Source organism: Orbicella faveolata, unplaced genomic scaffold (genome assembly GCF_042242905.1).
Source record: "Orbicella faveolata isolate gen_17 unplaced genomic scaffold, um_ofav_v1 contig_47, whole genome shotgun sequence".
NCBI classification, from domain to species: domain Eukaryota; kingdom Metazoa; phylum Cnidaria; class Anthozoa; order Scleractinia; family Merulinidae; genus Orbicella; species Orbicella faveolata.
In genome coordinates, this window is record NW_028301577.1 from 18,130,086 (window position 1) to 18,155,523 (window position 25,438).

The 25,438-nt window shown below is 40.0% G+C and overlaps 2 protein-coding genes across 3 annotated transcripts in view; both read left to right on the forward strand.

Annotated features, from left to right (window-relative positions):
- The window catches only part of LOC110041712 (GATOR1 complex protein DEPDC5-like), a 30,260-nt gene extending 15,884 nt beyond the window's left edge, over positions 1 to 14,376 (forward strand). For both annotated transcript variants that reach the window (XM_089280184.1, XM_089280185.1), the window contains exons 10-22: positions 528 to 615; positions 2,913 to 3,118; positions 4,374 to 4,512; positions 4,589 to 4,789; positions 5,058 to 5,275; positions 5,735 to 5,827; positions 6,796 to 6,928; positions 7,756 to 7,873; positions 8,453 to 8,713; positions 10,493 to 10,665; positions 11,512 to 11,680; positions 12,367 to 12,427; positions 13,105 to 14,376. In XM_089280184.1, coding sequence (XP_089136310.1) covers positions 528 to 615; positions 2,913 to 3,118; positions 4,374 to 4,512; positions 4,589 to 4,789; positions 5,058 to 5,275; positions 5,735 to 5,827; positions 6,796 to 6,928; positions 7,756 to 7,873; positions 8,453 to 8,713; positions 10,493 to 10,665; positions 11,512 to 11,680; positions 12,367 to 12,427; positions 13,105 to 13,660 — 2,416 coding nt within the window. In that variant the 3' untranslated portion in view covers positions 13,661 to 14,376. The remainder of the gene's footprint in view (positions 1 to 527; positions 616 to 2,912; positions 3,119 to 4,373; positions 4,513 to 4,588; positions 4,790 to 5,057; positions 5,276 to 5,734; positions 5,828 to 6,795; positions 6,929 to 7,755; positions 7,874 to 8,452; positions 8,714 to 10,492; positions 10,666 to 11,511; positions 11,681 to 12,366; positions 12,428 to 13,104) is intronic.
- A 1,670-nt stretch (positions 14,377 to 16,046) lies between these two features.
- Positions 16,047 to 24,854, forward strand: LOC110041675 (glyoxalase domain-containing protein 4-like). The gene is made up of 7 exons (XM_089280284.1): positions 16,047 to 16,184; positions 17,494 to 17,543; positions 17,967 to 18,087; positions 18,758 to 18,899; positions 19,752 to 20,083; positions 21,552 to 21,638; positions 24,114 to 24,854. Exons 1-7 carry the CDS (start codon positions 16,095 to 16,097, stop codon positions 24,186 to 24,188), a joined length of 897 nt encoding a protein of 298 aa, XP_089136410.1. The 5' UTR covers positions 16,047 to 16,094; the 3' UTR covers positions 24,189 to 24,854.
- The last annotated feature ends 584 nt before the right edge of the window (positions 24,855 to 25,438 follow it).

The window sequence follows — 25,438 nt, forward strand, 5'->3', positions numbered from 1 at the left end:
TAAATATTTCTGGTGGTTGCAAAATTAATTACTTATTGCGAAGATGTCAAACATTTAGAAGACTCGTTTAACTTGTTCGACTCGAATCGAGAGGATCGGGCTCAAGCTGGGTTAACATGAACTGTATTATGCTCTTGGGCAAGATATGTTGCTCTCACAGTGCCTCTCTCCACCCAGGTCTAAACCTGGGCACTGTTGAGTTGTTAGGGTAATTTGACTAAAATAATTAGTGGCAACCCCGCAAGAGACTAGCGTTCCGTCCAGTTGGGGGAGGGGATGGGGGAGGGTGCCAATACTTCTTGTTGCTTCATGCTATGGAAAGCGTGATTCACTCTGGCAGTTTGGGGAAATTGTGCCACTTTACCTTCTCTAACAAAGAATAAGACGTACAGGCCTTGTCAATTCTAGAAGTTCTCGTTTGTGTTCGGTTTTACAGGGGGATAAAAATCGTCTTGCCAAAATCTAGGTCTGTTCCTTCGACTGTTAGTAATGTTTTGAAACTTTTGTCTTGCTTTTTATGTTCCTAGTACACAAGAGGAAGATTTACATGGAGCCCATCGGCGCTTGAGTGCAGAGATGATATTCATCGAGCTTGTGTCACAACGAATTCGCAAGGTGACCCTGAAGACGAATTCATCTTTACTGTCCAAACTTTTAGTAGTCGTGTATTTAGAGATAAAAGGGAAAACGGACAGAAAACTAATACACAAGGACCTCTCCCAATGGCCATACCATGACCCTTTCTTTCTCAATCCATGAAACAAACGTGGACAAGCTCTAAACCAATCAGCTCACAACGTCACTCATGAAGAGTTGATGTGCCAATCGCAGCGACCTGTTGGCGCGCGCGTTTTACTGGCTGGAAAAATGTAAAGGTGTAATAAACGGGGCAAAAATAATTATCTTAACAATCTCACTTATAAGTTCTTTTTTTTATGCGCTGTGATTTTAGAACATGAACTGAAACCAGGAGCCATAATTGCGGACGGAGACCGTAAGTCTCGGGATTCGCGCGCACCTATGATATGGGACAATTTTTCTATTTTTAGAACAAATTGCGCTATCCTGACGTCATATATCCGCGCGGATTCATACACATGTCGGGGGCTCTCGCGTGGATGTGGTCACGTTGCGTGATCAAATGGTGAGAGTTGAGAGATTCTCTTGGGTATTTTTCACAGCGATGGCAGGGAATAAGGCAGGGAATACGAACCAGTGCGCTTATATGTAGTTTTATGCTCTGAGCCAACAGAAAAAGTGGGTTTTTCAGGGTCGAAAACAAGACTTCAATCTCGCGCTGGGAATGAATAATAAGGTCTGCTCACGCTAGTTGTAAGCTTACGCGTATGTTTTTGCGTTTGTTCTGACTTATGAATATAGCAAGAAAACTCTCTACTCTGGTATCGAGTTAATTTGTGAGTTTCTCAGACAATGGTTCATCATAACCAAAACCTGTTTTGATGGTTTCTTATTGTTTCTGCTTGTTTGGTGAGTTTGCAAAAGTTTTTGAAGGGAAAGTCTGACGCGTACAATTAGCTCATTTGCATAGTGCAGCTCGTGCACTTTCAAGTCCGAGTCGGTGTTTTCAATTGTCAACAAGTCTTGATAAAGATTTCTTTCGTTATCTTTTGTGCTGAGATGCTGTAACAAACTTCACGAACGCAAAAAAGGCTACTAACATCATGTGTGTTTCTTCAACATAAGCATAGTGAAGTTTTACACTGCGAAAATGAAAATTGACAAGGAGTTTTGATAACTCGATCAACAAAATCGAAATCGTTATTCCAAGTTGATTAAAGAAAGCGTCATCGTAACTTTGCTGATTATTTCCGCTTTATTCACATATTTTCAGCTTTGCTTTTAATATGTTCTCAAACATTTATCAATCTTAAACATATTTAAAAACTATAGAGTTATTGTTTGAGTTCGATGTACGCTTTCACACGAAAGTGCGGCGGAAGTACAATTTGTCATGTTTACTGACTACAAAACACGCATCGGCGGGTGCTCTCATTCATCGACAACAACGAATTTACTGGATTTTTACACGAATAAAACTGAGCTGTATCTACGGACGTAAAGTTATTGGGCCTTGATGAAACATCAAGCGTTGCTTACAATTCAAGCGAAACTCAAACTAGCAATTATTTTGTTTTACTTTTCGGTCGCGATAGACTGACAAATTCCTCGCAAGCGTGTGGCAAGAGGAACTAGGAAACTATGAAGTCCTGAAGCTCTGCTATATCTAAATATATCCAGCTAATTTTTTGCTGTGTAATGGAAAAACGGGTAACCTTCAACATATGTGAAATTTAAAGTGGAGTAATGTACAGCTCATGTAAAAGAAGCATCCGTCGGAACACAACTTGGTCAGCGATATATATAAGCTTACAGCGGAACATACCTAAATTCGACACTGTCTTAATTCACTCAAACTGGAGCAGCTTACGACGAAAATACTTAAGCAAAATTCCAACAGACGTAAACGCGTTGAGTTGTGGGCCAAAAACATGAAAAATGTCGGGAATTTCGGACGCCATTTCCCCCGCGAGACATCCGCAAAAATCCTCGTAGCATGTACGCGCGTGTGCCGGAGGCGATGGCGCAATTTGTTCTAAAAATAGAATTATTGTCTCATATCATGGGGACAACCCCAATACTAGAAATGGCGCGCGCTTACGGTCTCCGTCCCCGATTATGGCCCCTGCTGAAACTTATAAAAGGCCTTGGCTTTGACTGTATGACTGTTTATTAGTTATCTGTCAAGTTAACTATCCAAGCTGTACTGGTAATAAAGACCCATCATAACCCTCATATTTGCCTGCAAGTGACAAGGGTAAATTTAAAAGGCGTAATTCCATGGTAACTTATCAAGATTTGGACTGTTTTTCGACTCATTTCTTTCCTGTTAGGGTTTTCAACTGATCCCACCAAAGGCTAAGCCAGCGCCTCCCGATAAGCCCCAGTCCATCGCGGCCATACCAGCCAAGTCCGACTATCAGGAATACTTCATGAGTATTGGCCGAATCTCACACAAACTAAGTCTGACGTCACCGGAAGTGACGGTCACAAAGTACAGACCACGCCACCAGCTGGGATCCCAACCCACCAACTACAGGTAGGGTAAACTTGCTGCTTGAAGTTCGCAAGAGATAATAACAAGAAGCACGCAAAGCTACAATTAGGGGCTAAAGTAGTTTAGACACAAACTTTCTCCCTTCAAGTGTAATTCGGTCTACCTACACTCCTCATATTTCGCCCCCCCCCCCCCCCCTCCCCTCTTTCCCATGTTGTAACCACGTGACAGCGTCGCTAAAGCCCGTTCCAATTCAACATTGATTGAGTAGGCGGGTTGCGGTTGGCTATTGACGAAAAAGGTGTTTCTTTTATCAGGGGAAGTACGGATCTCGGTTCCAAAACGTCCGATTTGCAAAAATGTCTCGACACTTTTGTCTTTGATTGTGGGTTGTAGTAATAGCGACGACTATGGTAAAACTAAGATAAAAATGTACTCAAGGAGTCGAGAGGAACTTACGTTTGGCAATCACAGGTGATAATTATATGCAGTCAACCTGATATACCGAGCTGATCTTGTGGTAGAGAACATTTAAGAAGAGCTTCATTCTACGTTTCCTTGTTTATAACAAGCCAATAATTTCCAATCATACATGATGTAAACCTCGATGCCGCTGAGATTCAACCCAAAGGATTGGCTGCCCCCATTTCTTTCTTGAGATATCTATCAAGAAGATGGCATCTCAGTTTGGGGTAATTTTAATGTTCGGATGCAGGAGTTGGTAATAATAACTATATCTTATTTCTGTTTGTAACGAATGTTGGATGTAAAGAATATGATTCATGATTAAACTGTTTGAGCCCCAAATGTAAAGAAACTGGTTCACTGAAGAATAGACCCTTTGCAAAAATGGTGCCTAAATTTGGATAACAATACTTTATACATCATGAGCCTCGTTTCTTATGTTTCCAAACAAAGGACTTTCTCGTGAGTTTGAAGCTAAGGATGTAAATATTGCTGTTCAAATGTAGTGCCATTTATGCAAAGCTCTATGCAGTTTCAAAATGGGCCATATTTGTATTTCCATTTTGGACTGAAACTAGCTTGCAACTGAGGCTAATGGTAAATGCGGGGAGTCGATCCTTTCAAATGCAAATGGTATTGATCCCCATTTAGTCGTATTCCTCCATTCCAAGCCTCCATTCCAAGCTAATTCCAGTCCAGTAACGAGAACACGAATATGGTCTATTCGAGAACGCATACCCGCCCCGGCCGTTGTTTATGTATGATATGTATGGTTTGTTTATTTATTTGTTTGTGTCTTTGATGATGACATTTTCTAATGGTTCCTACACAGCTATCGCCTTTGGATCCCACAGAGAAAAATGTTTGAACCAAATCAAGGAAGATTCCTGCGCGAAGAAATGGACAATTACAACTGGAATTACTTGGACCAACACATTTGTGGAGACCCTGAATTTGATGAACTTATCGAGGTGACATAATCATGCTTTTATTTTTACCAAAAATACCTTGACTCTAGTATGTAATTTGTATTTTTCTTCTGCTTAGTCTTTAAATTACTGGAAGGCTCGCTTTCTCCTGCTGCCGTTTTCGCCGTTTTCGCAGCGTAAAATGAAAGAAGAAGGATGGGGAGACAAGAAGAATACAAGTTCACAAGAAGACAGTGTTGTGGATGGAATCCTGAGATTTCTTGAGGTCCTTAATCGAATAAAACGTCTTCAACCTCAGAAAGTGCCGCAAACACCCAAGGTAAGTTGAACAAGAGGGATAAAGTACTTCAGGACTATATCATATGAAATCCGTTTCAATCGTGACATTGCGTGACACATAGTTTGAAACTGCCGTGACACCACGTCCGCGGGTCTTTTCTCAAGTTTGTCATTGCGTTTTTGATTGAAGTTTTTGCTTCATTACGCTGAAGACGTTTAGTGTCAATTTTGAAAAACAACTTCACTGTGCAATGGTTGTTGCTGTCGGTTCTTTTTTACACTCCAGTTTATCTTATACATTCATTCAGGAACGAAAGCAGTCTGAGGCTTCTTTGTCATCTCGTCGCATTAGCAAACAGCACGAGCACAAAACAGCCCGACCCCTATCCTCTGAGTTAACCGTAGCCAAGGATAACAACTCTACGCCCGGCAGTCCGTTGGCTATTAGATCGCGGTCGTCCTCGGCAACGGGGGAGGAGTTTGCTGGTCCGGATACTCGTGGCAGTCCTTCTCGAGAATTGGCCAGGTTAGTTTTTCACGTTTTTGTGTCAATAATAGCAAGGAATAATTCCTTTCTCGGTGTTCTCTTTCCATGCTTAATTCCTAACCAATCTTAACTCTGGTTAACAATTGTTCTCCTGAGAGAGTTTTTTGTTCTTGCTCTAAACTTTCATTCAAAGTCCAGTGTTAGGAGTCACGTCACGGTGTGTGGGTTATTTTGGCTACACACAAAATTACCTTTCAGTTGAAGGAAACCTGAATGGTATACTAAGATAGAAAGACACCTAAGAGATAGTAACAAACCATAAAGGAACAATGATGGTTAAGGATGGAGAGGATTAAGACGGATTACAAACGAGGAACTTGAAACATTTAGGCTTAACTTTTCAAGATGCCCGAACTGTGACGATTTCTTATCAAATTTTCTTCTGAGTGGACTGACTCTTACTTCGTGTACGTATAATGATTTATTCCTTTATCATAGCGAGCAGCCGAAAACAATGGACGAGTCAGAGAAAGAAAGGCTTAGTGTAGAATCACCGCTGGAGACTGTAGCAGAGGCCATGCTGGATCCTGGGTACGTCTTATTTCACACACTTAGGTCGTGTCCTATTGGGATCAGCCGTTTCTTGTTGGCTGGGTTGGTTGGGTTTTTTCGTGGTCTATTGGAGAAAAATCGTTTTCGGTTGGTTTTGTTGATCACCTTTTTCAACCGTCCTCAAACCAGGTTGAAACAGTTGAAAAAGTATTTGCGTGATTATGTCGCGTGATTGTGGCTCGCTTAAGAACTATTCCCAGGAGTTACCGTGTCTCAACCGAAAACAGTTGGAAAACTGTTCTATTGAGAAATGTCAATCTTATCAACCCAAACCGGTTGCGATTGAAACTTTCAATCCCAATATAACACGACCTTAGATCGTAACAGTTCTACTAGGATCAAGTGTTCTCGATTGGTTAGGTTGGTTGAGTTTTTAGGAGTTGAATCGAAAAAAAACAATTTCTTTAAAAATAATTACAAATTTTCAGAGGTTCGTCTCGTGCCTCAGTTGGGTAAACCATGAAACTACTACTATGAAAATCTTGCATGAAGGAAATGATAGCCAAAATGTAACTGACCTACCGTTTTATCAAAGCGCTGTTGTATTGGCGTACATATGTTCACCGTTCAAACGATGTGATCAGGCTTTACCGAGCGAACTTTTAACGGCAAGTAGACTCTTGTGGCGATTTCCTTAAGAATAAGAACGCAGCTAGCACAAGCTAAGATATTTTGAGGTTAGCATGTGGTCGTGTGGCGAGAAATACTGTATGTTATGTTCTGTTTGTCTTCTATAATAAGGCTTTGCCGGTTATGTGGACAAACGTTTAGTCTTAGTACTGGTAACAATATTCATAAAAGAAGACAGGTGGAAGAAATAACCACATTGGACAACTTCAATACTGTCGCTGTTTTAGCTATCTTATGCCCACCCCGAACGAATTTTTAGTCACTTAGAAAAGTGAATTCAGTTGTCTTTAGTAGCAGTTGCTTGTTTTACTCGGCAGAAAAGGCTTGACTTTCCTACCAGAGTTAAAGGGACTGAAGCCTTCCAGCTTTTTAAGCGTCGAGGCGATATCGTGGATTTTACAGAATGTGGATGGAGTCAATTCTAAGGAGCAAGCCATTCAGCTGTGCCAGGTCAGCGGCTTTGACTTGCAATTGTGCCTCGTTTTAATATCGCGGCTAGTAAGATAGTAAGGGTGCAGTTTAATATCGAGCAAAGCGTGTGACAAAAGGTTTTTTCCTTTTATTTTTTCTGCAATTTTGTGTTATATTTAAACATTGACACGCGGTTTTGGAAATTGTCGCTCTTTCGAGCAGGAGCAATGACCTAGGTTCCTTCTCCAGTTACAAACCCATGCGAGCACTCTAGGATAGATTTGTCTCGTCGCTAGACAAACTGGCGGGCCTTTGACTGGCAATGGAGGGCATTCCTCTTTGGAACTAATAACGTCAATAACTTTACAAACTGGGATACAGTGGCCTCTTGAATTTACATCAGAAAGCCTAATGATTAAAACGCGTCCAAGCTTTCTCAAGGTCTATTCTGGACACCAGAAGGGAAAAGACAACTGGGAAGGCCTAGAACAACCTGGAGGACGTCAACGGAAAAAGAACTCGAGACCATACACTTGACCTGGAGTGAAACCCGGAAGGCGGCACAAGATCGTTCTCGCTGGAGAGAGAGACTGTGAAGGCCTTATGCGTCCGATGGCGCGATGAGGACTGATGATGGTTTCTCAACAAAAAAAATATCTGTGAATGATGCAATTTGGTACCTCGAGTCTTTTTCCTTACTGCGCAAGCGTGACGAAATGATCACTCCCTTCCCGACCGCTGTTCAAGGGAAAGAAGACGGATCTCTGTTTGAAAACGTGTCGTTTGCAAAAATGTCTCAAACCTTTTGTCCCTGGTTGTAGCTTTTAATCTGGTCTTTGAGATTTTCGTTTTAATTTCAATTGCAGAAAATGGTGGAGGCAGGTTTCATCCAGCATGCTTCAGAAAGCGCCAAGCAGACCTTGGTAGAAGGTTTCATCATATTCTGTTTCACACCAAAATCCTCTTGGGTGGAGAAAACAGAGGGTAAGTTCTTGAGGTAGTCTTTTACATAAGCCTTATTAGCTTCCCTGGGCTTCCTTGCTTAATATACATTGATATGTTGTAAAAAGATTTATAAATGGCAAAAACTAAAACAAACAAACAAACAAAGTTCAGAATTAGTTCTCAGTTCACAGACTGACGCGCAATGGGAAAAACTGGTTAGAATCGCGCAAATTTAGGCGATTCAATTGCCGTCAAAATAATGGTTGAGTTTCAGTTTTACTTTCTTTGTAGGAAGATGAGATTAAAATATGTTATATCGTTGGACCTTCAAGACTGTTGTTTTTTCAAGCCATAACTGTGGTGCTCTTGATTGCTTTGAAATTTTATCCTGCACTTTCTCGTAAACTTTCACGAATGTTCGTGGTGTAATCGTGTTATTTCTGTAGCATGAATTAGATTTTCCCTTTCTGTGTAAAACCAACTGTTCTCTTGAACAACACTACACTGCGAAACTCCCTTCGGCGAATCAGATCAGACAAATGTACACTTCACACGGACATAAGATATTTCTGTTCCAGATCAGTCAGTTATGTGATATTTTTGTTATTTCGTTTCTAGATATCCTTGACACCTCTAACTTTCGCGCGCCTCACCGAAGCTCGATCGACGTGGAGCGTTTTGAGTGCGATCTTTTACGAGCCTTTCAAATGGAATGGTTCGAAATCGCTATTTGGCCGCGCAAGACTAGTGAAGAGGTCCCAGAATTCTTAGCACCAGATCAAGTGATTGATTCATTTCCGACTAGTTCTCCGTACAGGAAGCGCAACCGAACAAGATCGGCCCGTCGGAGTCAACGAGGACGTTTGCATTCAGACAGTGGTTTGTATTCTTAAAACCTACTTCGTAGTGTAGTAGGAGCATCAGTAGTTCGTATAGTGTAATCGTCTAGGTATGGGTAGTTCTAGCCTAGAAGGCTGACCTTTGAGTCACACGCGCGAGCGGCAAAGAGCAAAGCGATCCGGCGGGAAGGAGTCTGGTAAAGAGGCTTCGCGCTCGCGGCGTAGCGCGCGCTTGTGCTCTAACGTGGGCGTGCTCGCAGGCCAGGGTAGTTCTGACAAGAACTGTTTTTTGGTGACTAGTAGTGCCTCTCGACTTCAGTGCAGATACGAATTCTGTTGTCCAATTATGATCAATCAGGTCATTAATCTTGTCATGCATAGAGTTTGAACAAAACTCCAGAACTGAACTATTATATTTCGAAATCCTAAGATTCCAATTTTTTTTGTAGTTGTTTATTTGTGATTTAGCTCTTCATACATTCTGCAGTTATCACCAAAGTTTAATGGCTTTAGTTCGTAAATTTCGTGAAGTTCTACAACTCACCAAGTCATTTGCTATAAAACTACGAACAAAGACTATTCAAACAGCAACTGGCTCAGAATTAGACGCGGCAAGTTTGAAAATCGAATTTATTCTGCCGGAGATTTGCTAAGAAAAAATTGTCATTAAGGGGGTATGGTACTCTAAAATATGGCGATGTTCATGAAAAATTCAATTTCTTGGAAATACAAGACTTGAGACCCTTGAGGACTTGTCAAAAACATTTTGAAACGATCTTGCCGAATTTCCCTCCAGATGAGTGTGAAATTTAAGGAAAGTACACAGTGGTATAAGTTTTTTCACGTGGCAACGGCCATAGCAACGACTGTCTACTATAAGAACTTGACCAAAAATATAGATTATTTTTAACTTATATGAACGAAACTATTTAGAAAAAACTTTTAAGACATGCACAACTCGATTGGTATAATTATTTGTCAAAAGCTTTGCCTCGAATTGCCATCACAGGCTCATTGATTTCCCTTATGACATGGAATATTTCCCACAACTGCGGTAACTTTTTACAAAATAGAACAACCATTGCACCCCCTCCCCCGAGATCCAATCTGCACCCCCCCCCCCCCCCCCACTATTTGTGGCTCGTTAAATGCTTAATACTTCGTGTAAGAAACTTAAAGTGCATTTTTCTCAAAAGTTTACTTTTGTACCGACTGACTTCGCGCCAACATTTCTACTTTGCAAAGTTTTTAAGTAGAATTTCTGAAACTTGGGCTCATCAAAGACCAATAGTGTCGTGATGATACAAACCAAAAAAATCGTAACATTTTAAGGTCTGTCACGTGACATGAGATGATTTGTCCACTGGGTGCGGTAAAAAATAAGTTTATTTCCAAATAAAGCTGTAAAAAGCACTGAAAATAAGAGTTAACTGTCAAAACTTAGGTTCATATCACAGAACAAAACAGAAACTTACATGATGTGCTTATTTGACAGTCAATTCTTGTTTTGTAAAAGAGCAGGAAGTGTTGGCGTCAATACTATAAAACACTCCTCAAAAGGCTGTGGCTGGTTTCCATAGCAACCATTTTGAGTAAAACTCTAGAAATTTAATTTCTCTTCTTGAGTGCAATAGCACACAATTGATCTTTCTTCACCATATTTAAACAAACTTTTTGGTTCATATCGAGGGTACCATACCACCTTAAGCTATGTTGAGGAAAGAAAGGGAAAGAATAATAAAATGAAAAGAGATAGGTCAAACCTTGGCCTATGCACATGCGTTTTTCGTAACATTTTGCTGTTTGTTGCGTTACTCAGACTGTGGCTGTGGTCCCGCCTACAAGTTCGTCACGCTAGACGCCGACCCTCATCATAAGAGCCAACGCCCAGAAACTTGTACTGTTCGTTACCATGGCAACTACTGTGCCCTTCATGCGTTTGAGATCGAACTGCACTGGATAGCAGCAACTGGGTGCATTGTAAACGACATGGTAAGGAAATTAAAGAGCTTACAAGTTACGCTCTTAAAATGTGTTGACGAGTCTTCAATGGATCGTACTATTTTTAACCTCGTTTAATTCTGGAATGTGGGAGGCGCGGTGGCCTCATGGTTAGTGCGCTCGACTCCGGATCGAGCGGTCCGGGTTCGAGCCCTGGCCGGGGACATTGTGTTGTGTTCTTGGGCAAGACACTTTACTCTCACAGTGCCTCTCTTCATCCAGGTGTATAAATGGGTACCAGTGAGTTTAATGCTGGGGGTAACCCTGCGATGGACTAGCATCCCATCCAGGGCGGAGTAGAAATACTCCTAGTCGCTTCATGCTACAGAAACCGGGATAAGCTCCGGCCTGATGGGCCACTTGCCTGGTATGCGGACTTAACGTACCTACCTTAATTCTGTAATAATTGGGCATAAGTCTAGAGAGAACACCGACGGACGCGTGTATTCAAATAAGCGTGTTCCACAATGAGAGTATTTTTACTCCAGGGGTGCAAGAGGAAAAGCTTGGCTGTGGACTGTTATTGGTCAATTTTGATTGCTTCTGGCTTTATTGTCACGATTAGGGGTGGATTTAGGGGGGCAGCCGTCTTTAGAGCGGAATTTTTCATTCGGTTTTCACTAGTTTATCATGATATTTTTGGGGAGGATGGAGCTGGCTAGAGCTCTACCGCAATTTCTTCGGCCTCCTTACACTCTGGAAACCTCCCTTAAGATTCTGAAGCAAGACCGGCCTTTTTAAGTAACTTTTTTATTATTGTTATTGGTATTTTTTTTTTTTTTTTGTAACTGATCAAACTACACTTGTCTCCATTACAGTCACTTTTTACCTTTTCAGGTTCATTCATGGACTCGGAAAGCGCCCTCCTGTGGATTTCACTTAGTCCCCGTTCCAGTTAGTCCATTCCCTGATCCGGTTGGTAGAAATGTCGATCCTTTCCGTTTGCCCGTTTTCATTCCGCTGAACTTTTCCAACTGTACTGCAGACGGATGCGGTTTATTTGAAGGTACTACTAACATTTGTCACGAAGATTTTATACGACTGATAACTACAAAACAAAGTACGTGTTATATAGTAAGTTAATTATGACCTTGAGGTTGATAAACTAAAGAACATTAACCTCCTTCTGGGGCGGATCAAGAGGGGGGGGGGGAAGGGGTAGTTCGGGGGCTTCGGTCGGTCGAAATCCTATTTCCGAGGACCTCAATTTTGAGAATTTTCCAAGGGAGGATCCCCCCCTGACCCTCCTACATGGGGACACGCCTTCGCCGGTCCGTATCTCAAACCCCCCTCTCTTAAAACTTGCATCCGGCCCAGGCCTTGGGATTTCCCTTCGTCAGAGACAATTCATTGTTTGCTCCGGTGAGCCTTGGGCTCGCGTTTGTCGGGCTAACATTCTCGTCCCCAAAGGTCAGGAACGTTTTGGCAAGCACCAATTAAGATTATGGGGGAACTCTGATCGGTTGCAATTAGAAACTCCGCGATTCTCGGGCTTCTACCCCAATCTGGCCAACTGACAATCGAAAATGACTCATCTGCGCATAGTAAAAAGATCGGAACCACCCGGATTCTTGGTGCTTTACAAAAAGATCGCGATCTTTGATGGTAGGAAAGAATCTGTTAGTATTACGCAGCGTAAGAATAAACTGTATTCAAACCCAAGTAGTTCACTTCTATTTTTGATTGTTTTAGATTTTGATCCCTCTACTCGAAGTCTCAGAATGTTCTTATTCCTGGAAGCCATTCTTCAAAGGTAAGCGTCGTTCAGGACAGAGGCCTAGGAGATGTGTCTGCTCAGGAAAGATTACATTAATAAAGTGTATTATCGTTTGTCTCACGATGTAGTCACTTGAGATGTAGATCGCGACGTTTCGACTGCTTCCTGCTAGTCTTCTTCAGGCGATAAGGTCGACTGATTGCACGGTATCATTTATATCACAAAGGACGGCTGTGATTGGTGCATTTCGATCCTCCTATCCGGGACTCGCCGTACGGCTCGATACACGTGAGCTCGCCGATGGTGCAAGTCACTCTCGTGCAGTGTCGCGCCGGAACAATGGAACAATAGGAGGATCGAAATGCACCAATCACAGCCGTCCTTTGTGATATAAATGATACCGTGCAATCAGTCGACCTTATCGCCTGAAGAAGACTAGCAGTAAGCAGTCGAAACGTCGCGATCTACATCTCAAGTGACTACATCGTGAGACAAACGATAATACACTTTATTATTGCATCTACCACGATGAATAACAACAAACTTTTCCTCGACAAAGATTACATTGTTGCTTTGTATGTGGTTCATACCATGACAGTGTTTCCGCTACGGGAAGCCGGTATCCGCCCACAGGAGGCGTCCGTTAGCCGGCGTTTCGACCGTAGTTTACTGTCTTAAAATCTTATCATCTCTGTTGTTTGATTGTGTTAAAGGTTTGGTTTCATCCGGGACTCGCCGTACGGTTCGATGCACGTGAGCTCGCCGATGGTGCAAGTCACTCCCGTGCAGTGTCGCGCGAACGACTACGTACACACAAGTGGCGTCGCCTTTGTTCGAATCTTAAACTTGGACGAAGAGGAAGATCCGTTTACAATTGGCCTGTCCAGACTTGAAGTGGAACAGCCGTCAAGCGGTTGCTGGGGCTTCCACTGGATGCATAACTACATGCTTACAAGGCGCTGGCGATCTGCGGCCACGGGAGACAGTGAGGCCGCCAATACTCTGAGGGGAGAACTGGAGGACTTCTGTGCCGATAAGAATGGCGCTCTGAAGACGTTCTGGGAGTCTTGTGGGGAACCTGCGAGAAAAGCGTTTCAGAAAAGGGCAGGGGACGAGGACAAACCTGAAAGGAAGAAGAACGACGAAAAACGATGTGAGCTAAATAAGAATGGAGATGATTCACCTGATGTGGAAGATTCAGAGAGTTCTACACTCACACCTGACAGCCAGACTACCCCGGACACAGACATTCAGAATTTGTGGAGTTAAACATGGATCTTTGTTGGTCTCGAGAACAGAATCAGTTTAGCAAGGAAAATGAATATTAGTGAGCACTGAAAATGTCCTACGCAATACTTGACAAATATATTTTTGTACTAACAAAAAAATTCGCTAAAAATTAATGGTAGTGTTCGCAACAATTTAAAGAACTTAGAAAAGGATTTCTCTTAAATGACCGCACAAAATACATAAAATTAATAGTTATCGTGGAAGAAAGAATTCATTAGAGATTTTGATAATAACTGACAAGTTATGGTGAACCGGAAGCAAATGTGTAAATAGGAGAGCAAGAGAGAATAAAGTGTTAGAGACTTATTCCCTTATATAGGACTTTTTCTCAAGTTAATTCTTCTCGAGCTATTTTAGGATATGTTACTCAGTTCTTCCGCGGATAATGTGTTTTCGTGGAGGATGAAAGTGCGTGTGAGTCACTTGGGCTGACCACGTGAGAAAAATTCCCTTAACAGGATTGGCTATTAAGTCTCTCTTGTGATTTCGTGAGCCGGGATTGGTCTAAAAATAACTCGTGAAGGATTACCGTAGGAACAAGGTCCATATTGATGATTAACTCTCTTAATCTCCTTCCTCTCTTGGCAAGATACAAAAGTGAGACAACAGACATGCTCTGAGAACCTCAAATAGAACATTTGAATTAATAAATTAATAAATCAGTAAATAAAAACTAGCTAAATGTAGCGTAACAACCTTGTCATCAGTGAGTAACCACAAAGTTATCATTTTCCTGAGAAAAAGTTTGGCTGCGCCGGAAGGCAAGTGAAACACTTTGCTATTTATCAGCTTGAAGTTGATAAAGGTAGATAAACCACCACACTGAGTTAACGAAGATAACCGCTTCCTTCGTAAGCCCTTAGTCAGAGCAAAGTCGAAACACGACTTAGAACGGTTTTCAATTGAGTGTCGTGAAACCAAAACCAAAGTAATCACTCTAGCCAATCACAAAGGACGCAGATAATCCAGTGAACCAATCAAAACTCCAAATAATAACATGCAGCTGACTCAAAGCGCAGGAAAACGTTTGCGAGTGAATCCCGATTCGTTTTGGTTTTACTACTGATATGGATTATAAAGTGGCGCGAGTTTTTTAAACCAATAGGGTGGCGTAGTAAGTGCAATACCAATTACCTTTCGACACTCAAACGAAAACTGCTCTATTAATCTTGAATGCTCGGTCTTTATGGGGAAATCTCAGGTGTGACCGTATTTAAGGATGAAGCAATTGAAAATTGATACCCTATTTAAGCCCCAAACCCGAAAAATTACGCCCTATTCAAGGGAAAAACAAAAACTAAGAATAGCGTGAACGGGTCAACTTTATTTCGTTTCTGTCACGCATTGGAAGTTGTCGAAGTTAACGAATAGTTTAGATTTAATAGATCATTTGTTTTCAATTTAGCTGGGCTTTCACGCTCTTCAATGTTAGCTGATACAATAAAGGTACTAAGGATCCCACCGGGAACATAATGCCAACAGGGGCAAAAATAAGACCCCATTTAACAATTACATTATGAGCTCGAGAGATGTTCATCACTAAATTTTCTCCGATTCCGTATTGGTTTAAATTGATCACGTGATGCGATAGTGTTCGTCCGCGGAGAGACGCTAGCCCATAGTGCCCATCGGCGGAAAATACCCGGATGGATAGTACTCATCCGTGAAAAATTTTCTGTAAACAAGGACAACAAGCGGGTTTGTAGAAAATAAAGAATTGAAATTGTATTAAGTGAGTTTTTGTTGGTTTTCTTTTTAAAATTTTACATCTGGCTGTCACCGCTTTCATCTAAAAATGTTGAAAAGGTCTGAAAATAGTTCAATATGAGTTTGAACTGATTTTTGAAAATTTAGTGGTGAACAATAAAGACAATAGAGTGTTTATGTCTCGGAACTGTCGGTCTGATAGTTGCCCCTTGGATATTTGATGTTCTTAAAACTAGCATATTTGCCCTCGAAACTTCGCTTCTCGGACAAATATTTGTTTTAAGAACATCAAATTTCCGCGAGGCAACTATCAGGCGATAGTTCCTCGACAGAAACACTCTACTGTTTAATGGCTGATAGTATACAAGCAGCTCAGCCAATCAGATTGTAGTATTTGCATTAGTATACTAGTAGAATTCTACTAATTAGAGCTAGATCCCGCGGCACATATACCTGTCGATACATGGGAGTACCCGCCTCCCTCCCTTACCGTATTGACCTCGCTATCGCTCGATTAATGAAAGGTCTTGGTTTGAGAATTTCCTGTAAACAGGTGAAAGACCTATTATAAAGGTAAATAACATGTAACATTTATTGTTCCCCTATTGCGAGACGGGGTCATTGTTCTGGTGTGACATTTTGTTTCCCACAACTCCTGGGAGCTCCGTCCCTTGCTGCATCACGTCACGCAACACTGGCAATCAAGATGTCGCTTCGTAGAGCGCTACATTTCGTCTTCAAGATTGGAAACAGAAATGAAACCGTGAAATTCTATCGTGATATTCTCGGAATGAAGGTGTGTTTCATTGACTGCATGATTTTTAGAGCATAGTTTCAAGTTAAGAGAGGTTCTATCCTCGGGGAAATTTAAACGTTTCTAAGATTATGTTAGAAAGTTTTTTTCCGTGCAGTGTACGTATTGTTTGGCCTTTGTTCTTGCAAGCTAAGCTGTTAGTTGTTACTTGTTCTTGCAAGCTGTTAATACTCTTACAATAAGACCAAAACAGGACGATGTTGAATACCTTTAATTTCTTAATTCTTTTGCTTGCCTTAACATAGTGTTGCAAAACTACTATATAAGATTAAGTTTATACCTTAGATATTGGCCCCTAGATACAATTTGAACATCAAAGAATTCCACGGGCACTCAATTTACATTAATTGCGGCCTTTTCTAAAACTCGATATATTTTTATACATTATATCGAATATTCTTGCATTTTGATTGGTTCTTAATATGTACTTATGATGAACAGGAGGACAGATGCACAGGTGACATCATTAACATTTTTTTATGATATAAAACAAATAGATTCCATGTTGCCCCTGTGCCTGTTTAGTAATTGATCATGTGACACACTCGGCTGTCACCTCGTTTCCCACTCTTTTGTTCTTACCGCATTATTTTGATGTTACTTGAGATCAGTTACTGAACACTGATGCATGGCAACATGGAATCTATTTGTCAAAAAGGTGTCACCAAGTGTCATTTCCTATACCCAATCTACATATTATTTCACAGTTGTAATATAAATAATTTGTACAATTTATACCTGCAACATTCAAATAATTTGGTATCTTTAAGTATCTGAGTGACCCCACCTCATCTACAATAGATCAATAGATTCAGAAAAGAAAATAAAGAATAAAATGCCAGCTATTGAAAAATTTAAAACTGGAGAGATCAACACCAGCCAACAATCAAACCTGAACTGTTTTTTGAGAGAGGTGTATGCATTGGTCACATGATGCACTGAGGAATGGAAACTTTACAGTAAATAAAACTCCCAGGTGTGCTCATACATGTATCAGGCCATTGCATTTGCAATAACTGTATTTAACTTGTGTTCTCCAATTTTTATTGTTGATCCAGTCATTTTTACAATTTAGGAGGGAGCCCTAAAACGTTTTGGCCCTTGGGCCGTAATTTTTTTTTTTTTTTGCCAAGCTGGGAAGCTCTCAGATCCAGCACGGCTTTTGGTCAAAAACTTAATAAACCTTTTTTATTAGCTCTTATCATTTTGAAACTGAAAGTTTCCCCATAATTTCCATCACAATATTTATTTAAAAAGGAAATTTTAACACTGAACGTGTCTTTGTTGATAGATTTTGCGGCATGAAGAATTTGAAGAAGGATGTAAAGCATCATGCAATGGGTATTTACTTACCTTGGTTTATTCATCAATAAGACAGTTGTTAGTGCTTGCAGAAAATAATTTTGTAGCAAACTATTTCAGTTAGCACTCAAAATGAAATAAACCTGCCCTTAAATCAATTCCTGCTGGCTGCTTAAGTCACTCAGAGAAAGAGCGAACATATGATTTACTCTTGCAGCAACCAATGAGATGAGACAGATAATCACATTTTGCTCTGTGTTGAATTTCAGTTACTTGTACATGTAGGTAAATAGATATGATTGGGGTGAGCTTCATGCAGGGGTGCCATGTAAAATTGGTTAGATATCAAAGTTTAAAACTTCCTTTCAGACAACTAGTGTATTGTAGTGAATGAGAATTATATGTCTACAGGGAGTACAATATAATATTATTAATATTTGTTAATGAATTAATCTATTACAGTCCTTATGATGGCAAGTGGAGTAAAACAATGGCTGGCTTTGGACCAGAAGATGATCACTTTGTTGTTGAACTGACATATAACTATGGTATTAAAGAATATCAACTAGGAAATGATTTTCAGGTGATCACCCATTTTATTAATTTCATTTCATGACATCTGATACAGAACTTTCCCGAATAAGTGTCTTCAGTATTAAACAAGGTGAGATTAGTGCGCTGGACCCTGCATCAAGCGGTCTGGGTTCAGGGTTATTTCCAATAATGTCCCTATCCAGCCTGGTATGTGAATGGGTATTGGCAAGTTTATATGCTGTGGGTAATGCTGCAGTGGACTAGAATCCCATCCACTGAGTAAGGAGTAAAAGATGAAATACTTCTAGTTGAACATTGAACTTTGATGTTAATAAATATGACAGAGCTTTTCCTTTTGTGTTTCCATTATAATTTGACTAGTCTGATTGGCTGTGTTGATGGTTGCCATGGTAACTTGGTTAAAGTTGCCTTGCATTAGTGATCCCTTAAGAGTGTGGGTCTTACAGCGTATCAGTGACAAGTGAATGAACAAATTGCTCTTGTCTTGTCTTTCTTTCAGGAATATGCATGGCTTTGCACACAGGTGTGCAGGGTTTCTGTTTCTTATGTCAGCAGTATCCTATGCTCAAAATGCATGCAAAGAGCTTTACATGTACCTACATAGCCTTCTATGCTCATGGTAACCGCTGTACTTACTCCATGTCTACATCATGATGCTAAGTAATAATTATATTTCACTGTGTTTTTATTTTCCATAGGGTCTTACAGTGCACTCCAAGACTGCAGTAGCTAATGCAAAACAACACAACTATCCAGTAACAGAGCAAGGAGATGGCTGCATCACTGTCAAAGCCCCTGATGGATACAAGTTTACACTGGTGGACCAGGATGTGACTGGAGGTAACAAACGTTCCTTCGTAACTAATAAATCATTGCTTATGTGAAAAACAATGTCTGGCAGGCATACAATTTACATGGAGAGCTTTTGCATGCCATTTTATGCATTGCAGACCTCACCTACATATGGTACTAATTTACCTTGATTACTAATGCTATGTATAGCTATGGACTTTACTGTACTACTATTACCACTTAACTTTTTTTATTTGCAACTTCCTTGTTGGTTCTGTTTTATTGCATGACCTATCCAAAAAGAAGTATTGAGGTGTGTCCCCTGGATGCCATGTCTGACAACTTCATGTATTTAAATTAGTCAATGGAATGGAACACTCATGGAAATATAGGATTTCTGCAAAGGCCACAAGTTTTTGAAAAAACTCAGAAACTATTGACCAGACAGGAGTTGTTTGCATCTATCGTAACAAAACAAAATGCTACAAAATTTGCTTGTGGGTGACATTTTCTCTTCCCATCACCACGGTGACTCAACAAGGTGACCTGAAGTTCTTGAAAAATAAGCTGACCAAATAACAAGGAAAGCAGCCTGGCTATGATAATGTGAAACTTGGATACAAAGAAAAACAATCCACAAGTCTAAAAAATGTCAAATAATCTACAGTCTGGATTACTCCACAAATGGAATAATCGTACTGATCACATAAGGTGTGTGCATAGGACATAAACAAAATACGACTCTGCATCACAACTGATATGGGCTCATATTTTGTATGTTCTCTTGGAATAGTGGGATAATAACCTGTAACATATTCTTATTCCAGAGTAAGGTCAATCTGAGTCACCTGTAATATCCTCTACAATGTCGTAATTTTGTTGGGTGTTTTTTTCTCCCAGATCCAGTCAAAAAAGTTTCTCTTGGAGTCTCAGACGTTGGCAAATCTTTAGTGTACTGGCAGAACTTATTAGGCATGACAGTGTATGAGCAGTCAGAGACTGAAGCATTACTGGGCTATGACTCGGATAAGTGTAAACTTGAGCTGATTCATCTTGGATGCCCAGTGGATCATGCAACAGCGTTTGGACGAATTGCTTTCTCGTGTCCCGGCAACCAGTTACCGGCCATTGAACATTCAGTCAAGGAAGCTGGTCACACAATCTTAACACCACTTGTTAGTTTAGACACCCCAGGAAAGGCTACAGTGCAAGTTGTCATCTTAACTGATCCGGTAAGTAGTCAAGTAACTATAGAGCGGTTTTCAATTGAGTGTTTTAAAACCAAAACCAAAACTACTCAAACCGTGGTAAAACCAAAACCAATGTAATTGCCTGATTGCTTTCAAAATTCAATCGAAAACGGCTCTAACAACTACAACATCAGCAACAACAACAACATCGAAAAACTTGGCTATGACAGTCAAATGGCGCTATCATTGGCCCAGCAGGGAGCTCCCATATGGAAAGGTCGCGGACGCATGTCGTCTCTCTTAGGGGTATAAATCAAGGATTCAAGTCTCACTTAGGGAGTTCGTGACGAAACGGCACCGTTTTTAGCTGTCAATATATCTTTTAGGATGCACTCGAAGAAAGAATTAAAAAACACTGTCATTTCCGTTTTTTTGAAAGGCGAATCTTTTAGGGGTCAAATAAACCTCGAGCCACGCTCAGCTTGGTCTCTTTTAGGGGTTTAATTCAAATTTTCTGATGAGCATCCTCGACCTTTTCATATGGGAGTGAGTCTCCCCCGGGATTTTTGGTAAAAAAGGTACTGTGATTATAAATTAAAGTACCTTCATTCAGAAGCGAAATTGTTGAAATGCAAGCTTTCCAAGGCACAAAAGCAGAATTTAAAAACATCAGGCGAACTTTTTCAAATTGAGATCAAAATCTCATGTTGCATAACACACGTAACCTCTTCATAGATTCAGTGCACTGGTATAGTAATTTCTTTAACAAAGCTAGACCATTTGGGTACAGTAAATACAGAATCGTACCTTTTTTGGCATGCTTCCGCGGAATATCAGCCTCGTTTGGTCTCGGCATTGGTAGTTTTGCTCGTGTGTGTCTCACCAAAATACGAAGCATGGTTCGACCAAACTCTCTTGATAAATATGCCGCTGAAGCGTACCACAAAGATACGATTAGGTATTTGATCCAAATTAGTCAAACTCATTAGTAATTTATCAAGTTTAAAGGAAGGAAATCATGACTGTAACGGTGTTTGGATATCTGTTTTTAATTAGGATAGATTTTTACGATTTTGTTTCTCTGTTTTCTTCTTAGTTTTAGTTTCGATTGAGAAGATATATCAAACACTCAAGACAGCGTTTGACACATTTCCAAACATCTCAAAGTTCGTCAAAAATACTCCGCTGCGCGTCGTCTTTTCAACTTTCTTCTCGGTGTTTGGAAATGTGGTCAAACACGGTCCTCCGTGTTTGATATATTACTTCTAAATCATTCACGATTAGTTATTTTGAGTAACTAACGAAAATTGAATAAATACGAGAATGCATAATAATAAATACTGAAGGGAAGATGAAGATAATGTCCGCTAACTTTTTTAAACTTTGCATGTAATTTTTAATTTCGTTTTTTTTCTTTCACTCTCGTAGGTAATTAAGTGTTAAACATGCAATACGTTTTTAATTATTGATTGCTTCTGGCCGTTTCTGTTCATTTTATTTCGTTTTTTAGGATGGACATGAAATTTGTTTTGTTGGTGATGAAGCGTTTAGAGAGTTATCAAAAGTTGATCCTGAAGGGGACAGCCTGCTGAATACTGTGAGTATATTCACCATTAAAATCCATCAAATATTTTCGCTTGCGCGCGCTTGGTCTAAACACGTCACGTGACCGAATATTCCCCAGATGAAACTGGGTAATATCCGAGAATATTCCCCAATTTTCAAAACTACGCGCGTTGCGAAAAAGATTTGAAGAATAATAAACACAATAGCCTCCATTTTGGGCGAAAATATGCTCGGATATTTGTCCTTGGACATTATCTGTTCCTTGAAGCTCACAGTTTTCCTCGAGCTACGCTCTCGGAAAACTGTTCACTTCTCGGAACAGATAATGTCCGCGGACAAATATCCGAGCATATTTTCGCGCCAAATGGAGGCTATTGTTTATATATTCACGAGCCTGAGGCGAATAATTGTTTTAATATAATTACTTTGGTGATTATAGAAATACCTAAACAAAGGATCGAACGAAAAATGTTAAATTTTATATTTCATTGTCACGCGTCAATGGACAATTACGCGAACAGATCACATGGTTTAATACATCACATGGTCAAAACGGCAAGTGTTTTTCGCACGTTTTAAAACGTTCTGCCTCTAAGAAAAATCCATCAAACATTTTCGCTCGCGCGCTATTGGTCTAAACGCGTCACGTGACCGAATATGCCCCAGCTAAAACTGGGGTATATCCGAGTGATATTCCCCAATATACAAAACTGCACGTGTTGCGAAAAATATTTAAAGGATAATAAACACAATAGCCTCCATTTGGCGCGAAAATATTTACGTTTATCCGTTTTTCGAAGCTCGCAGTTTTCCTCGAGCCACGCTCTCGGAAAACTGGTCGCTTCTCGGAACATATAATGTCTGCGGCAAATACTGAGCATATTTTCGCGCCAAATGGAGGCTATTGTTCATATAACAGCTTATTTGATGGCCTGGTAGAAATACCCGCGTATAAATAAAACGGGTTATCAGTACAGGCATGTAAACTTTGCCTTTCTTTCCTGAGCCCCGCACACACTCTGTAGAAGTGAGTATGTAGTAGCAGCTCGTCAAAAATCTGTGACAAACTTGTTTTTGAAGCGGTTCTTGCACTCAATTTCCTTTCACCCCTGTGAAGTAACACGTACATGAGAAAATACATGTGGCAAATATTTCACACGACGGAGTAGCATAGGTGGGAAATATGACGTAAAACCCTAAAATATCAGTTTCTCTAGAAGTATTCCATTTTTAATCATTTCGTAAAGTTCTTAAGGTTACCAAAGATTCTCCGAGGATTTTCCAAAGGCGTTCGAAGGATTTCATAGTTTACGTACGGTCATTTCTGAAAATACACAAACGTTTCGAAGCGATTTCTAAAGATCCCTTTGCCGATCCGTACAATAACCAATCGGATATTACATCAAATTTTTTTCCTTCTCCTTTTAAAGAAACTATGGTACGGACGCCAACACATCTGGAAAATTTCAATCCCGGTTTCAGTCTCTTTGAATCATAACTATCCTTGAACCTCAATTGTTGGTTTATTGTCCGCTGTATATTTAATGCATCACCTATTTGATGTACGTTAGTAAACTAGTATTTCGCAGGAACTCTCCTTCGATTTGAAACTGTTTTTCTATGCATCACAAAACTGATGTGAATTTATATTATGACCAGTGGTGGATCCAGACCTTGAGCTAAGGGAAGGGGTGCGGGGGGCGGTTTTGTTTTGCTTGCTTTTCTTCATTCTGTGATTTTTTCCTTTTTTTTTACCCAAAGTAAGGGGGAGTCGGGCCCCTCCCCTAGATCTGCCACTGAGATTGACATTGCACTTACAAAAAAGTGAAATGCTGAGCATATGATGGTATAAACTTAGCTTAGCTTAGCCTAGTAAATAGAGAAACTGTGTCTCGGATTTAAGCTAAATTTAGACACAACAAGATGGCCACCAAATTGAGTGAAATATAAAAATAACAACTTCAAGTTAAAACAGTGAAGGAACTTCTCAATTACATAACAAATACAAAATAACGTTGAAGAAAGTAAAACGGATTGAGATATGACAGATATGGGTTTTACTTTTTGAAAAACTGTTAGGCCGAACAGTTTTCAAAATTAATCTCTGTTATTTGTTAATCATATGAATGCGAGTGCAGTTAGAGATTTACAATAGGAGTGATATTCAAAAATTCTCTCAAAATTGCACGAGCCTTTAGCCTTTATTTACATTCCTTCTTTTAACTTTTTTGCAAAATACACGCACCGGCTTCCGAGCTTCATTTGTAAGACATATAAATATCCAGTGGAACCCCGTTAATCTGGTCACCATCGCACCTCAGTCAAAAATGTGGCCGTATTGCATGTAACGGGTTGGCCGTATTAAAGGCGTTGTTTGAATCAAAAAATAACTGACTGAGGTTTTGTTCGGGCCAGAATAAAGTGGCCGTAATAACGAGGTGGCCCTAAGGCGGGATTTCACTGTAGTTTTTTTAATAAAGATGTTTTCGTGTTGTTTTTTTCTCAGGCAATGGCCGAGGATAAGAGTGATGAATGGTTTTCCCAGGTTAAAGTTACTTCACACAAGAAGTGGACACTGTGAAGAAATAATGTTAAAATCAATGTAGCTTAAACAAAGGAATAATTTTAGGGGCAGTAAATGCCTTTTATTGTTCAGTCACAGCAGTTGCTGACTAACTTAGTTGTCAATTTAGTCAATCGCGAGAGGGAAAAGCAGAAGACGTTCTGTTCCAAATGAATGTCGAAAACATAGAGAGTTGCGCACTTGTTTTTTAAAGAAACTTGCATATAATCATACATTTAGGCTAGGCTGTAAAGGACTGGGGAGAAGTACGCGCAGACTACGATAGCCAATCAGTGCGTACAAAAACCTGGCTTTCTGGTGTCAAAGCGAAATTTAGTCTAGTTACATGTATTTTAGAATAGCAATAACCAAGTCAAAATTAGCCGGACAACTGTACTTCAAACGACTGAATGCTTAATAGGAAATTTCTTTTGTCCAGTTACTCGTAAAACTAAATTAAAAAAAAAAAGAAATAAAAAAGAGAACATTCACAATTTTTATATAAGCACATAGATAAGTGAGTAGTTTTTAATATTTGCCATTTTCTGGAAAACCTTTTAGCTATGTTTATTTAATCAAATATTTAAAGAGAACGTACGCGTTATATAGCTAATGTGTGTTTTAATAATTTCTTATATATGCAGTCTGTTTAGCAGAATAAATATGAATTCTAATCGAGTGAAATCGTGTGTGACGAAGAATTTAAACAAGTAATGAGGCTCATCATAAATAATTTATCCCGAACCCTGTCAGGCCCTGTTTACAAGCAGGTAAGGTAACCCTCGTGTTAGGGTACCCTAACAACAGGGTCAAAGATAGCCCGCGTTTTATACAAGCAAAATTTTTCAGGTAGGGTTACCCTACTACCCGGGACAACTCTGGCTGGTCACGTTTTAGTTAACCTGGTAAATAATACACGCAATCGATAATAATTTCATTGCCAAAACCTATTTTCACTTGAATTACGCTGAAATCTTTTCAATTTCTAAGCTCACTTGAAATTCAGGACGGTAACTTTTCTTTAGTGTGGGATAAATTTGAGAGCAAAACTATAAACAATTTTGCAATCGAATATTTTAGCGACAGTAGCGACAAACATTGCGAATTAACAAATTGACGTGTTTTTCATGCGTCTGTCCTGTTATTGATCATGAATTTCGTCATAACATTGTCAAATTGTCCGCTCTGTTCGTTGCCGCGTCGTATAAATTACAAATTCATCTCTGTCGGCTTATTGACAATGAAAATTAGCCAATGAGCGCGAGAGA